This window comes from Melopsittacus undulatus, chromosome 8 (assembly GCF_012275295.1).
Source record: "Melopsittacus undulatus isolate bMelUnd1 chromosome 8, bMelUnd1.mat.Z, whole genome shotgun sequence".
Lineage (NCBI taxonomy): Eukaryota > Metazoa > Chordata > Aves > Psittaciformes > Psittaculidae > Melopsittacus > Melopsittacus undulatus.
In genome coordinates, this window is record NC_047534.1 from 39,521,868 (window position 1) to 39,536,684 (window position 14,817).

Sequence of the window (14,817 nt, forward strand, 5' to 3'; positions counted from 1 at the left end):
GGAATCTGAGGCCAAATGAACCTAACACTGCTGGCAAACCCTGTCTTCCTGCCAGCTGGGATGTCTTGGAAGGAAATCTTTCTGGAGGTACTTGGAGCCTGAGGAAGCTGCAGGATGCTCCACTCTTCCCACACCAACAATCAAAGGACCAGGACAGGAGATGCTAGGAAGCAGGATGCACGCAAGAGCATGCTTATCTACTAGTATGCATTCAACTAGAATTTATCAGTTTTATCCGTATAAATTATTTTAATAATCAGGATATATTTAATTCAACAAGTAGTATTCAGGAATACAGAGAAAAGTGTTTGGCATTTGAAAGTTATCTGTGCAAATACTTATTCGAGCAACCTTCATTTACACTTCATCAATGCTGAAATCCTCTTCATCCTGTCGAAATACTGAATGGTCCAATCCTTACATAAACAGCATATGTACTGAAAGCTTCTTAAAAAAATAAAAGCAAAGAGCTGGTGACAAAGAAAACCAAACCCCATCCCTGAAAACAAAAACACACCCTAGACTCTATACTTTGTCTACAGGTGTAATCAGAAGACCTCAGAATAATAAAGGATAAATGTAAGCAGTTCTGGAAGTCTGACCCACAGTCAAATGTCCTCTTCATGAACAGCATGCAAAGCATAATAAACATTTTTGGCTCAAATCAACAAAATATTTAAGAATATACTTGAATCTTTTCCTTGATTACAGATATTTTCTGAAGTCCTGCTTAATGCTGTCAGGTTTGCTAGCAGGTTGCAGGGTTTTTGAAACACTTATTTCATTTTCTTTGAATTTACTGCTGTACTTCAGTTTTTGATGCAATTTGAGTCACGAGGAATGTTTTCATAGAATCAAGTAGGTTGGAAAAGACCTCCAAGATCATCAAGTCCAACCTTTACTCCAGGACTGACAAGACCATAATTAAACCGAATCACTGAGGGTCTCATCTGCATAGTTTTTGAATGCTTCCAGGGACAATGATTCCATCACTGCCCTGGGCAGCCTGTTCCAATGCCTGATCACCATCTCTGTGAAGAAATTTTTCCTAATATCCACTCTAAACCTCTGCTGGTACAGCCTGAGGCTGTTAAAATGTCTTCTAACAGTTATCTGAATCATTAACCAGTCAAGCTACAAAATGCTGACTCCATTCATTGTAATTTCCATCTTAGAGGAGGAATTCAGTTATAAACAAAAGAGAGATATTTCTGTAATACAAGATTATAGACTACTACAAGAACAACCACCAGCTTACAATTTTTAAAGCCTAGAAAGTTTTCAGAACTGCATATTTTCATATTCAATACCAGAAAGTACCACATATATATAGAGAGAAATCAACTAAGAAACAAAACAAAAAAGCTGTCACTGTCCAACTGTCCACAGGAACCATGTCTAGTCACGTTTTCAGTCAGTCAGTCAGCTAGCTGGGGGTCATGTCATTATTTAGTTTCTGTAGAAAAAACACAAGTACAAAAATAGTATCAAAAAGCAACATATCTGCTTTTATTTTAAAATATATCACTATAAAACATGTTACAGCATATAAGACTTTTAATATCTGTAGAAGAACAATATGAACATTTTATATATGCTTCTCTAGCTTTTAAACAAGTACCTCCTTTGCTTAGCAGTATGTGAAAGCCAGCAACTTTCCTGCAGTAATAAATATATTATAATAATAAATTATATAATACGTATAATATATATATGACAAATATATAATACATGTGTGACAAACTGCTATAACAAATATAATATATAAATATACTTTTATACTTATAAAATGTATCTTTTAATTCTGGAGTATATTTCAACTATGACAAAATTACTTTTTGAAATAGTTTTGGACCTACGTAAATCATTACAGGTATACATGTTAAACTTCATGATTTCAATAAAATTTTAGCTAAAAAAAAAATGCAAATCAAATCAGTGATACAGAGCTTTTTCAGGACAGGGATAATAAAAGACAACAAAACAGTATTTCACGACAGAGTAAGATTTTCAGTACCAAACATTATCAGAAGGGGAAAAAGCCAATGAATTCATTTGATGTGTGTTAAAGTCAATTAGCAACAACTTTAGACAGCCACAGAATCCTGCCCTAGACAATCTGTGTTTTGCATTTCCAATGCAGTGCTAAATTAGAAGCTCTGCTTTCTAAGGGCTACTTGAAAGCTTTGGGGTGGGATTTGTTTTGTTGTTGTTTGTTTATTGTTTTGTTTGCTTTTCAGAGGGGAGGGGTATTTAAATAGGACTATTAGGTTACAATACAGATAAATCAGAATTCCACAATATATTCTTCTGATACCAAATTTTTTCCTTCTTCCTCTATTTGAGTGATAATAATTTACGCAACAGGCACCAGACAATTGCAGTCAGGTTCTCACTAAATACTCAAAGCAATGCAAAAAACTGAGTAGAAAGCACAGGCTGGTCAACACCAAGAACATTAAGATAGCTTCTGCTTTTAGCAACTGCCTAGAAATAGACAATGTAGCTGTCTTCTCAAATCTATACTAACTCAAAAAAGATTATTTAGAATTCTTATTTCAACCACAAATACTTAGCATGAGGGGAGAACCTCGCCCTCAAAAAAATTACATTAGAACTTGAAAGTAGTTAAAAGAATTTTTGTTATTGGTCTGTATTTCCATCATTTCTCTGCTACTTTTAACTACTCATATAAACAACTGAAGTTTCATTGACTTGCAGGAGAGTCAGAGCATGCAAAATTTATTAGATAGTTTAGAATTAGAATTAACAAACATGTATTAAAATTCTCCTGATAAACAAAGGTTATTGTAAGGATGAGACTGTTGTTACAATCAGAAGTTTACACTGCAAGAGTATTATCAGTAGTATACCATTACCATAAAATATTTAAGAAACAATTTTGTAAACTAAATTAAAAAGATGATTTACATAAGAGAAAATATGGGGGAAATAAAAAGTTCAGATAAAAGCTGCACTGAAACTATAAATGTTTCAATTTAAAAATCCTCAATTGAATTAAATTTATTCTCATATAGATTTTACTACTTTCACAGACCTTATCATGGATTTTAATCAGAGAACCTTCTACAGAAAGGACTACTGCAGAAATCTAGTCACCTTGTTACAGATAAATGGCAAGCAATACTACAGGACTTAAGAAAGGATTTTCCTGTTTCTTAAGAGGCAATGACTTCCTTAAGTGAAAACTCAAAACTCACAGGTACTATTTCAGAGATAGAGAGAATTCCATCCCTCTTCACATGCACAATTTAAAGCTTTTAATTGAAAGCAAAACATAAGCCTCTAAACTACATCAAAACTGGACTGTCAGTCCAATGCAGAGCCACACAAGCCCTTTGAAAAGGAGCACGATGGAATCTTTCTTTTTAAGGATCATTTCATCTGAATCTGAGAAACTGGCTAAAAGACAAAAAGAGAGCAAGTAATTTTGTCTTTCTGTTCTAAGAAGTAATAGATCCTAAGACAACCTGCTAGAGACTCAGAATTGGGAACTTTATGTACAGGACGTAACAAGATATAACACAGTAAATATAGAAAGCTCTTCTACCTGTGTTATTGCACAGACAGCAGATGAAAGGCTAACCAGAGGGGAAATATTCAGCAGTCATTTGTACCAGAATTACAAGTCATCTGTCCAGAAGAGATTTAGGATGGCTGCCTTTGAACAAACTAAAAGTAGTACTCCTTATAATTTTAAAATTTACAGAAATGCAACAACCTAGGAAAGGACAAAGTGCTCTGCTGTAGTTCTGCAGATTATTCTTGAAATACAACCTTATTTCTCCAGTTCTCTAATTAGGTAAAAGGGCACAAGAACACATAGGTACATCTTACCCTCACCTTATAAGGGAATTCAGGTTTCTAAATAGTCAATAATAGGTATATACATTATTTCAAACAGTAAGTTTTAGCCTTTTGAAAATGCAATTTTGGACCAGCTGCACCTTTTGTCAGCTGGAGACTCTGAAGACTCTCCCAAAGAAAATCACACTAGAAAAATGGATTCTTGTGTATGTGTGCACACACGTGTGAATTGAAAAATGAAAAATAAAACATTGTTTATGCTGACAATCAGAAGACAACCTCTCAGTCTTCTCCCTCTTATTTTTCTTTAAACCAAAGAAAGAATAAGGGAGGATAAATCACCTTTCTAGTTTTGGATAATTGTTGCATCTACACTTTTCTAGTAACAAGTGGTCAAGGCAGACTTGACATTACGTTACACTTTACATCCGTTTTCCCTGCTAGTGACAAAGAGGCTGGCCTTTTATTATTGGAAGTCACATTAAAAACAAACAAAACCTCTGTACAACGGTAACAGCATGTGTAAAGTTACTTAAAATTGTATTCATCAGAGCTGATGATGGAAAAAAAAAAAGTTTCAGATTAGTTTTAGCTACAATTCAGTTCAGAAAAAGAATTCTAGAAAACCATTCTTTTTAAAAGCAAGTTGTGTGTAAGACTAAGGCCAGCTTTAGTAACTGCTGCTTATCAAATGAACAACATGAAAAACACACTCTGGGCAAAATCTTTGCAGATCTTTGCAAGTCCTGGATCACAAGGAGTCTCTACACAGAGAAAGATACAAGGAATAAAGCTTAGAAGAAAAATATTGATGCCCAGGAGAGTAAGGATTTCATGTGTTGTTTTTGGAATGAGTTAAACCAAAACTGCACATCCCCTGAAAAGATAATATGGCTATGATAGAATCATAGAATAGTTAGGGTTGAAAAGGACCTTAAGATCATCTAGTTCCAACCCTTATTTGGAAGGTACAGTAATATTTGGGAGCTCTTTTGTAGAAAACAGGGCTCAGCCTTTCCTCTCCCAAGTATATTTCTCTTTTGGTAATAGTTCTATTTTTTTTAATTATTATTACTTTTTAAACGTTATTTGAATCAAACCAAAGTTTTAAAGAACATGTGAATTTGGGTCCCTGAAGTCCATAAAACCTTTGCAGGAGCTCAGCCAGCTTTCGCAGGCCATAAGCATTAATTAGTAAACTCTCAAACTAATTATTTTAAACGTAACCTCAATCCTCCACAAGAAGCTCAGCAGTATTTTCTTCACTATCACATATTCTAGCTACACCTGATTTCTGAGAATCCAGATTCCTCAAATATCCCAAGCCTTCATTTTCACCTGGCAACCTTCCCATGTCCTTTTTTATCTACCCCTTTCCTACTCTGCCCTTCAAGGGCTGAACCCTGCATCTTTATCCAACACCAGTATAAGGGCATTTTTTAATGAAAGAAAGACACACACAAGCTGTGCTCAGTTCTATTGTTTATTTTTTTCCCCAGTGTTAACTGATACTCTTATGTACAGAAAGTGAGTAGTTCTATGAACATCCAGATTGATGTTAATCCACTGGTTCATATTTGTTTAAAAACTATAAAAATAGACTTTTACTAAAATAAAGTGTACATGTGCATATGTAAGCATACACATCTCCATATATACATATATGTATTCATACATATCACAAATTAAATTTCGCCTTGTTAGCTAAAAATAGATATAAAGTTTATCATTACAAGTTCATATCTAGCTTCAAATACTTTACCTATCACTATTTCAAATAACTGAACTTCAGTTTAATTAACAGTTCAGACTGGTTACTCACCTCTCAGTAAGTTCTCTGACGTTTGTTAGATTCTTCTGAAGGTGAGTCTGCCAACCTTACTTTAAGCCTGACACCATTCACAATCTTCCCATGCAATGCAGTTATGGCATCACTGGCACTTGCTCTGTCTGCAAATTTTGCGTAGCCCACATTTTTTCCAGCCACAAGGTAAACTTTTATCAACTGTCCAAAACGACTGGGTGGGGGAAAGAAAAAGGAAAGAAAAACATAATTTACAGGTTTTACTGCAACATAAATACCTATTACCCAACCTGAAGCATGTATGATTTCATGGCTGCAAAAACTATATTCTCATATGTATGCTGTATTTTAGAATCATAGAATAGTTAGGGTTGGAAAGGCCCTTAAGATCATCTAGTTCCAACCCCCTTGCCAAGGGCAGGGACACCTCACACTAAACCATGTTACCCAAGGCTCTGTCCAAGCTGGCCTTGAACACCACCAAGGATGGAGTATTCACAACTTCCTTGGGGCAACCCATTCCAGTGCCTCACCACCCTCACAGTAAAGAATTTCTTCCTTATATCCAATCTAAACTTCCGCTGTTTAAGTTTGAACCCATTACCCCTTGTCCTGTCACTACAGTCCCTAATGAAGAGTCCATGCCCAGCATCCCTATAGGCCCCCTTCAGACACTGGAAGGCAGCTATGAGGTCTCCACGCAGCCTTCTCTTCTCCAAGCTGAATAGCCCCAACTTTCTCAGGCTGTCTTCATACAGCTGCTTGTGCTGCCTTCTTCCAGTCCTCCCAATTTTCACATTCCTTTCCACAGAATTACAGCCAGGAATTGAAATAAAACCTAAATTTCATAGGCAGTGTTTTCTAGGTAATATTACAATAGGACCACAAGCACCAGTGATTTCTCACTTATTTAAAAGAACATGTAAAGCTAATCAATACCATACTACCCAAAGACTAAATGGCACTCAAAAATCCCACAAAACTAAGACAACATGAACACACATACACAAAGTAGAAGGTAATTTAAAGGTTGAACTTGCTTCTCATTTAAATGAACTTGCTCAGTTGTGATTAATCATAGAAAAAGTCTCAGTGAAATGACTTAGAAAGCAAGCACCAAAGCATTACGGAAGAAACACAGATTTCCAAGTCCTCAGAAGATTCCTGGACAGGAATTTCCTCCTTCTTTTCCTCCCCCTGCTTCAAAAATATTTTGGGTTTCCAAGATATATTGAAAATGCCAGCTATTAGAAGACAGAAATGTCTTTTTTTTTTTCCAACAGCATACTAAAAATAAACCATATAAAATACTGGTGAAGAGTTGAACTATGGATGTTTTAAAGATGGCAAAAGCTGTCTCTGAAGTCTTTGGTCCTCGTAGGGACGTAGCATAGAAGGACAGTTGTAACAGTGTCAGGATGCAAACCATCAAAAGTCTCAGGATAGATCAGAAAAAAATACCTCCCTATATTTACTCAACTAAGTTACATTTATCAAAATACTTAAATTCCTTAGAGAAATATGTACAAGAAAAGGACAAATAAATTAGGCTGTGAGAACTTAAAGTATCACATTTTTTGATTAATAAAAAAAAGACAATTTACTTCAGATTATTAATCAATATTATTAACCAATGATAAAGCCACTGTATTGATAATATTGCATCTATGCTTCACAGTGAATTCCATTACGCATCTGCTTCAAAAAGCAACTGTTACCTCTTGATCACTTATTACTTACTGACCACTGTGCACTCTTTTCTCAAGGAGTTTTCATGATGAAAAGCTTTTTTACTTTCAACACTTACTTTCATGGTTGTTTTTTTTTTTTTATTAGAGAACAGTGTTCTCTATTGTAAATGGATCTATTTGTAATTAAGATCATCTAGTTCCAACCCCCCTTCCAACCTTGTAATCTCTATTTGTAAATGGATTCTTACCAGAACACATCCTCCAACACATTTATAGGTAAAGGATGAGGATGAAAAAGTATGAAAAGCCTTTCCTTCACAGAAGTGTCAGGTGGAACTTTTTTTTTGGGTGGTGGCAGTATGGCATCTGTTTGGGGCTGCAGTAACTGTGAGCAACAAGTTCCTCCAAATGCCTGCTGAAACAGGTAGAAAAAATGCAAGTATAAATTAACTGATGGGGGGGGGGCAGAGAAGAGCAGGAGAGTTATTTTGACCTATTACAATCTTTTTTTCTCCCAAATCACAGTACATAAGTGGGCTCTACCAGTACTGATCTCAATTTCTTTACTTTGGTTATTTCATGAAATTGCTCAACAAATCCAAGTGAGGTCAGACACCTTTACAAGGAATAAAACGTACATCTTAAACAGTAGCATCTATAGGTACATCTTAAAGTAGCATCTAAAACAGTTACAGAAGACTGTGAGCAACGATCTGTACTGACATAGCTGAAGTTTCTTACAGCAATTCAGAATATAAACTGTATCCATTATATTAACTTACAGGAGGTGTCCTATATTGCTGAACAACCGCATTGTTATTCCGCAACACTGATGACACATGTGCTGTTACCAGCTGTGTCGCCATTTTTCTGATGAGGCTGCAAGCAGAAGTGATAATAAACTATTTAAAGAGTGAGCTAAATTACAGTACTCTTCAATTCAGCAAGAGAAAACAAGTTTTAATGCGCATCCAGAAGTATTTCTGGAAATCTATAAAATCATGCAGATAAAGAGAAAAAAAAGTCAAACCAGGCTTTCATGCCACTCTAGACACGACTTGAAAGCACACACGCTAGCTGCAACTCCTGAAAACACTTATACACTTCTATGTAAAGTAATACAAAACTCTTCTTTGCTTTTTTTAATGCTCAGGGGAGAAAGAGGGAGGGAAACAAAAGAAAAAAAAACCCACACTCTGCAGAGCCCACTACATTTTGTGAAAGTTACCTAAAAGAAAGGACAGGAAATTTTCACCTGTTTCCATAAAAAATACAGAGATTCAATTCATAAGTCAGAATATTATCACAGGAAGTTTACTTCCAACACTCATTTTCCAGTGATTTTTCTCTCCTCTGATGCGGAATAAGAAAGACCAATCGCCTTTTTTGCATAGGTTCACAGCTCATGTTGCAGGGCCATGAAATAGTAGGAATTACTGAAGAATGAAGCTTACAATGAATATTTATTTTTGTTTAGATTAGACATGCACTTCTAAAGTGAATCTCCCCACTGTCCCTCCTTACTGTCCTCATTCACATTGCAGGGTAAGTTTGACAAACTAGATTCCTTTAGGATGAAACTCAGACAAAACATTCACTGCTGGAGTGTAGCTAAGCTGCTCTAACGTTTAAAGGGCATTCAAATCACAGGAACAGGTTAGAAACAGTCAAACATGACTATGCCCACACAGTTGGCTCTGACAGATCTGATAGATCCTCAGCACCCAACAGTTTTACTCTACATATGTGCTTCACAAGGCTACTGTTTCCAGTACCGCAAGCATGAACAAGAAATCAAGCACATGAATCTCGTTTTTAACACAAAAGCCTCATCAAAAAAACACATTCCAGCCTTGTTATTACATATTACATATTACGTTTATAAAGATTCTTGTCAAATACAAGGTTTTGCAATCTATCTTAAAAATACATAGTTTAATCTTTTCTTTATCAAAAACGAGTAAGTTTCAAAGGCTTATTCTAAATCATTAAAGGACAAAACCAAAGAAACAAAACAAAACGACCACCATTTCGGTAAATATTATCTGTATGTATGAAACAAGTTCACAGTGACATTGCTGTTGGCTCTTAAGTTAAAAATTTGTGTATTTATTTTAAATTTTGCTCTCCAGAACACAACTTACAATTTTGTATCTCTATTTATTGGTACTTACTCTGAGCTATCACTCCCATCTTCTAGGAAAAGGACACTTAATCGATTTCCAGGAGGATACTCAAACCCATGTAATTTATACTTGGCATATATAGCTGATGCAGCGGTACTGTACTGAATCACAGCGTACCCTAAAATACAGTGTACACAGTTCCAGTATGATATTTGTAAATCCTAAGGACAAACTACACTCATACAAAGCAATATGATTAAACAGCATATCAGTCACGGAAGATACAAAATTCTTAAGTCTTTTACCACACTATACATTAAACAGTAGCATTCATAAAGAAAACTTCAGTGACAAATCAGCTATACTTATGCTACCTTGAAAAGCTGGTAATAAAGCAAAGCAAGCAAAAACTTATCTTCTTCCCCAACCCCAAGTTAGGGACAAAGGCACACAGAGTTTCATTTTAAAATGCAATTATCTCATCAACAATTAATTTTACATTTTAATTCTGTGAATCAATTTAATTTCAAGTTTCTTGGAGAAGAGATATCTTCCACATTCTTCTCAGCAACAGCAAAACAATAAGACCGAAACAAAAACAATCCTTCCAAGATAAAACATGATTTGTTTTGGATTTATTTAATCCAATTTATTCACATCAGCTTCAGCACAGACACACACCTCTCTCAAGATGAAAACTCAAATGATTTGTTTAGAAAACATTTAAACTACACATCTAGTATTTTGAAACGTTTTCTCCATTTATTTGGCCCCAAACTATTAATGTAACCGAAAAACACTTCTCATGGGTTTGATTCTGTCCTTCTTGAGATTCTATTATCCGAAAACAAAGGTATTGAAGGCTACCTGTAAACAGGGGTTCAAACAAAACCGAATTTCTGGGTTTATGCATCAGCGATAGCAGCAACCACTGATACATAAAACATCTTTTCTAACAACTGTACTGTATCTTGCAATACAAATGAACTGAAGTACAACTAAAAGGAATTCCATTAACAGAAAGAAAAAGATACTTTTGTACTTTTACTTACCACTGTTGGTATGAGGATCTCTCTGAACATCACAATATTCCAGTCCTGGAACTAGATCAAAGAGGGCGAACAGCTGCTCTTGGATAAAGGGAAGCCGTGATACCACTGACAGACGTTTGGAGACTGACTCTTGAATTCTACACTCTTTTTCAAAACAACAAAACTCTGGGTGCCCACCTCAAGAATTAACATTTAATAAATAAAAAATGAATAATTTGAATCATCACACCAGCATGCCTTCATTTCATACATACTTTTCATTCACCTTTTAAGAAATGAAACATGTTTATTTCTCCAACATAGGTCACAGAATAAGCGATCAACTAGAGCAAACCATAAAAATATAGAAACAAAATGTCTGGCTCGTTTCTAACCCCAGCATCCGATTTACTACATAAATGCTGACACAAGCATCCATTACCTTCCCTTATTGCAAAATGCATTTTGTGACCATACTCAAGACCACAAATCATTTTTAGTGTAAAAAAATGTGACTTACAAAATGAAAGTGTATTTCCTCTTGGCTCTTGCCTTGTATTATTACTATAATAATCATGTTCCAGCGACTCGGACGACTTATTTTTAGGTTCGGCCAAAATGGCCCTGTAGCCTGAAAGGAACAAGTACACATATAGCAACACTTTAGCACATCTGAATCACCTGACCAGATCCACATTCTCCAAGTACCCTATACTTAGAAACACATTATTCAGAAATCCCAGTAAGTGCTGGCTTTAGGAAAATACATAATCTGTAACTCAAAATCTGCCATAATTATGTCAAAGTTAACAACTTCTGCATGTAACTAGATTAATTCTAAGTTAAGTACAACAGAGCCTACTTGGTGTGAGTGATTAAGCACTGCCACAGGTTGCCCAGAGATGAGGAATCTCCATCCTTAGAGATATCCAAAAGGTGTCTGAAAATGGTCTTGGGCAACCATGGTGTCCAAGTGGCCCTGCCTGAGCACAGGGATTAGGCAAGGTGAACTCCAAAGTTCCTTCCAGCTTCAGCTTCTGTGATGCCTGCCAGGATTCAGAGATGCTCCAAAGGCAGCCACCTGAACTTAGGTACTGTAACAGCACTCTATGTATATATGAACTGATCTATGTTTTGTTTTTATAAAATAAATAGGTATTACTCTCAGGCTATCAACCAATTCAATTTTAATGACAGAGCAAAAAAGAAAATAGAATTTAACTGCCAAATAATCTCACACTCATAGTCCCATGTGAGAATTGTCACAAATATAATTTTTGTGGAACCACTTATGATATATATGGTGTGGAACCATGTATATTGGGGGGGAAAGGAGAGAGCAAACACATGCACATGCGAAGTCACTGTATATTTTGATTAAGCAAACACTGAACAGGAGGTTGAGCTGGAAGGCTGCAGTTAGGTTTCCCCCAAAGTCTTGTTTCTCCTGGATAAGTTCCCCCTGTCTTTCCTCGTAATTCATGTACTTCAGCCCCTTATCACCTTGGTGGCTTTTCACCAAACTCACTAAAATTCATTAACACCTTTTTGTGCTAAAGCATATATGACAGATGGCTAGTTATAAGGCATACAAAGTATTTCATTCTGGAACAGATTAATCATGATACTAAATGTAAAAAAGCAAAAACACAAACTCTGATTAGGATGAATTTGTTCTTAGATAAACGGAATCACAACAGAATCTCCACAGATTATCGACTACATTTTATATGCAAATTCATTTTTTATCAAATACATTTGATTAAAATGCATACTCCCAGGGACACATTAAAATGAGGTTTTCCTGTGTATGAAGCCTACATTGTAGCCCAATAACACATGAAAGAAAACTCTGTATCCATTTTCCAAACTCCTTTCACTGATCTTTCTTAGCTTGGTCTTGCAAGAATGTAACTAAGTGGCTGTTCTCAACCAATGTTCATACTATTTTTTATTCGCAATATAACTGTCTCAAGATGGGTTTACATCAAATAATTTACCTGTAAACAAAACTAAAAATTAAATGTACATTAATGATGATACACACTTATTGTGAAAAACTTAAAAGAATTCAGATTCTTACTTCGATCACACTCTTCAATTGCTAGGGCAGCTTGCGACGGTTTTAAATACCTCACATAGCCCAAACCTTTACTTTCTCCAGTAGTCTTGTTTTTAATAATGCTGCAATACTCAATGTCGCCATACATCTAGAACAATTAAAAAGCACATTAATTTACAGTTTTTGAAAATGCATTAAGCTCCATCTGTTAAGCCCTTCTGATAAATTAGGACATGGGCAATTTAAGAGAAACAATTAACAAATAGCAAAGTAGTACCTTAAACTTCTCTCGCAGATCTTCCTCTGTATAGGATTTAGGTATCATAACAAAGATTCGTGTAAGCTCCTCATCTTCAACATCTCGGTGGCTTCCAGAAGCTCTTGACTGCGCAATAAATACCTAATGGAGTAATTACATAGACATAATTACATATCAGCAAGCAAGAAAAATAGCTTGTTTAAATAAGACTTTGCGTCTTACACAAAAGCTAGCTTTCCCAACATGGAAAAAAGAGATTATATCTCCAATCATAGATGCATCTGTGACAAAAGATCAGCAGATAATACACCCAAATGGTTTCCTGAACAGCACAAAGTCCAACAGGATTTCTCACTAGGGATTATGCAGAATGATCAGGAATACCAAAGCCTGATTCAGCAGCACTGTCAATATCGCCAGTCACATGTGAGGTAATAAAAAATGTATCACTGCAACAGGCCTAGTACAGCAGTCCTAAGAAAATACACAAACATACAAAAAAGCCTAACAGCTTATTACAACCTTGCCACTGCAGTTCATTGCTCAACTGGGCTGAAGTCTGCAGGTCTAGTGCTCTATGAAGGAACATAACTTCTCACATCTGTAACTGTTAAAAATACTTTTTAATTACTGAAAAAAAATTCACCTCAGAAGTGCACGCCAGAAGACAACCAGGAAAAACAAACAAATAACAGAAAAAACCTGCACAAAATAACTGAATAAGGAAAATACAAGCAACATTCAAAGCAAGCTTCTTATGCAAAAGCAGCAACTGGTTTCATACAGCTCTCAAATTACTTTTCTAATAGTCACACAGGGAAGGAATGAATACAACTCTGATTTTTTGGCTTCAAATAGCAACTTCTTCAGAAAAGATTTTACTGACTCGATTGCATTTTCAAATGAAATATGTGAGATCTTCTTTCACTGTTCAAAGTTAGTCATATCTTGGGAAATACAAAAACAATTCAAAGAAGCAGAGTTCCATTAAAAAAAACCAAACACGCCATAACTGCTTTGAAAAAACTGTACACAAGCTACATGACCAACATAAAATACCCTCGTAAAGGCAACTGTATTTATCCACCCACATCGATCTTGCTTGCAACACTTCAGATACACCGGTGTATTTCAGAGACTTCCTCAAGGCTAAATCAACCAAACAAAACACTTAGTTTCCGGGTGCTGTGATTTCCCCAGGCCTGTGGCAGGTTACGCCCCGCGTGGGAACGGCATTCGAGGGTGAGACGCACCGCAGCTCCCAAAGAGCACCGCCAAGCTCGCAAGCCCCGAACCCTCCCCGCACCTGACCCAGAAGGGCGACGGCACCGCACCAGCATTACGCGCGGAGAGCAGACCACAGAAGAAGGTCTAACGTGCTCCGTGGCAGCTCACTGCCTATGCCAAACAAGAAGAATAGCTTCAGCCAGGCATCCACCACCGCTGTCCCCGCAGCCCGCTGCTCGCCGAGGGGCTTCCCATTGCCCCATATAGGCCAACACTAAATTCAAGCAGCAAGCTTGGGCAGAGCGGTGACTCCTGCGGCCTTCCGCGGCCGCCACGCTGGAAACGGGGCGCCCTGCCAGGCCCCGGTCGCCCACCCTCGGTTCCTTTCCCTAGCAAGATTCGGGCGGCGTGGTACCTTGATGGGCTTGGTGTCCGGGGCCAGACTACGGCCGTGCATCTCCTCCATAGCCCGGCAGGCCTGCGAGCTGCGGGCGTACTTGATGAAGGCGATGCCGCGGGACTCATTGGTGCGCTTGTCCCGCAGAAGCCAGATGTTCTGGATGTCCCCGAAGGGGGCGAAGCGCTCCCGAATCAGAGCCTCCCCGGTGTCCTTGCTCAGCACCACAAACACGCGGCTGTTGGGCGGCTCGTCCAGGCACTCGGCGGACAGGCGAACACCGCTGCTCTCCTCCATAGCGGGGCTGCTAGGGGCTGCCAGCTTTTCCCAGAGGCTGGCGGGGAACGGCCACAACGCTTTTCCGCCGGGGAAACAGCTTCTTCCGCTTCCTC

The 14,817-nt window shown here is 37.3% G+C and overlaps 1 protein-coding gene across 4 annotated transcripts; it reads right to left on the minus strand.

Moving 5' to 3' along the window:
* Nucleotides 1-244: 244 nt before the first annotated feature.
* On the minus strand, nt 245-14,786 carry RBM45 (RNA binding motif protein 45). 4 transcript variants are annotated; one of them, XM_031052239.2, is made up of 10 exons: nt 14,444-14,786; nt 12,820-12,942; nt 12,564-12,690; nt 11,001-11,111; nt 10,502-10,678; nt 9,498-9,627; nt 8,106-8,202; nt 7,572-7,735; nt 5,651-5,846; nt 245-1,456 (listed from the first exon to the last, which is right to left on the minus strand). In XM_031052239.2, the coding sequence occupies exons 1-9, from the start codon at nt 14,720-14,722 to the stop codon at nt 5,654-5,656; spliced, it is 1,401 nt and encodes a 466-aa protein (XP_030908099.1). In that variant the 5' UTR covers nt 14,723-14,786; the 3' UTR covers nt 245-1,456; nt 5,651-5,653. The 4 variants fall into 4 exon arrangements, with proteins under 4 accessions (XP_030908099.1, XP_005152631.1, XP_030908098.1 ...); XM_005152574.3 differs by having other exon boundaries at nt 7,572-7,738; XM_031052238.2 differs by lacking the exon at nt 245-1,456 and adding an exon at nt 1,813-3,423 and having other exon boundaries at nt 7,572-7,738.
* Between the last annotated feature and the right edge of the window lie 31 nt (nt 14,787-14,817).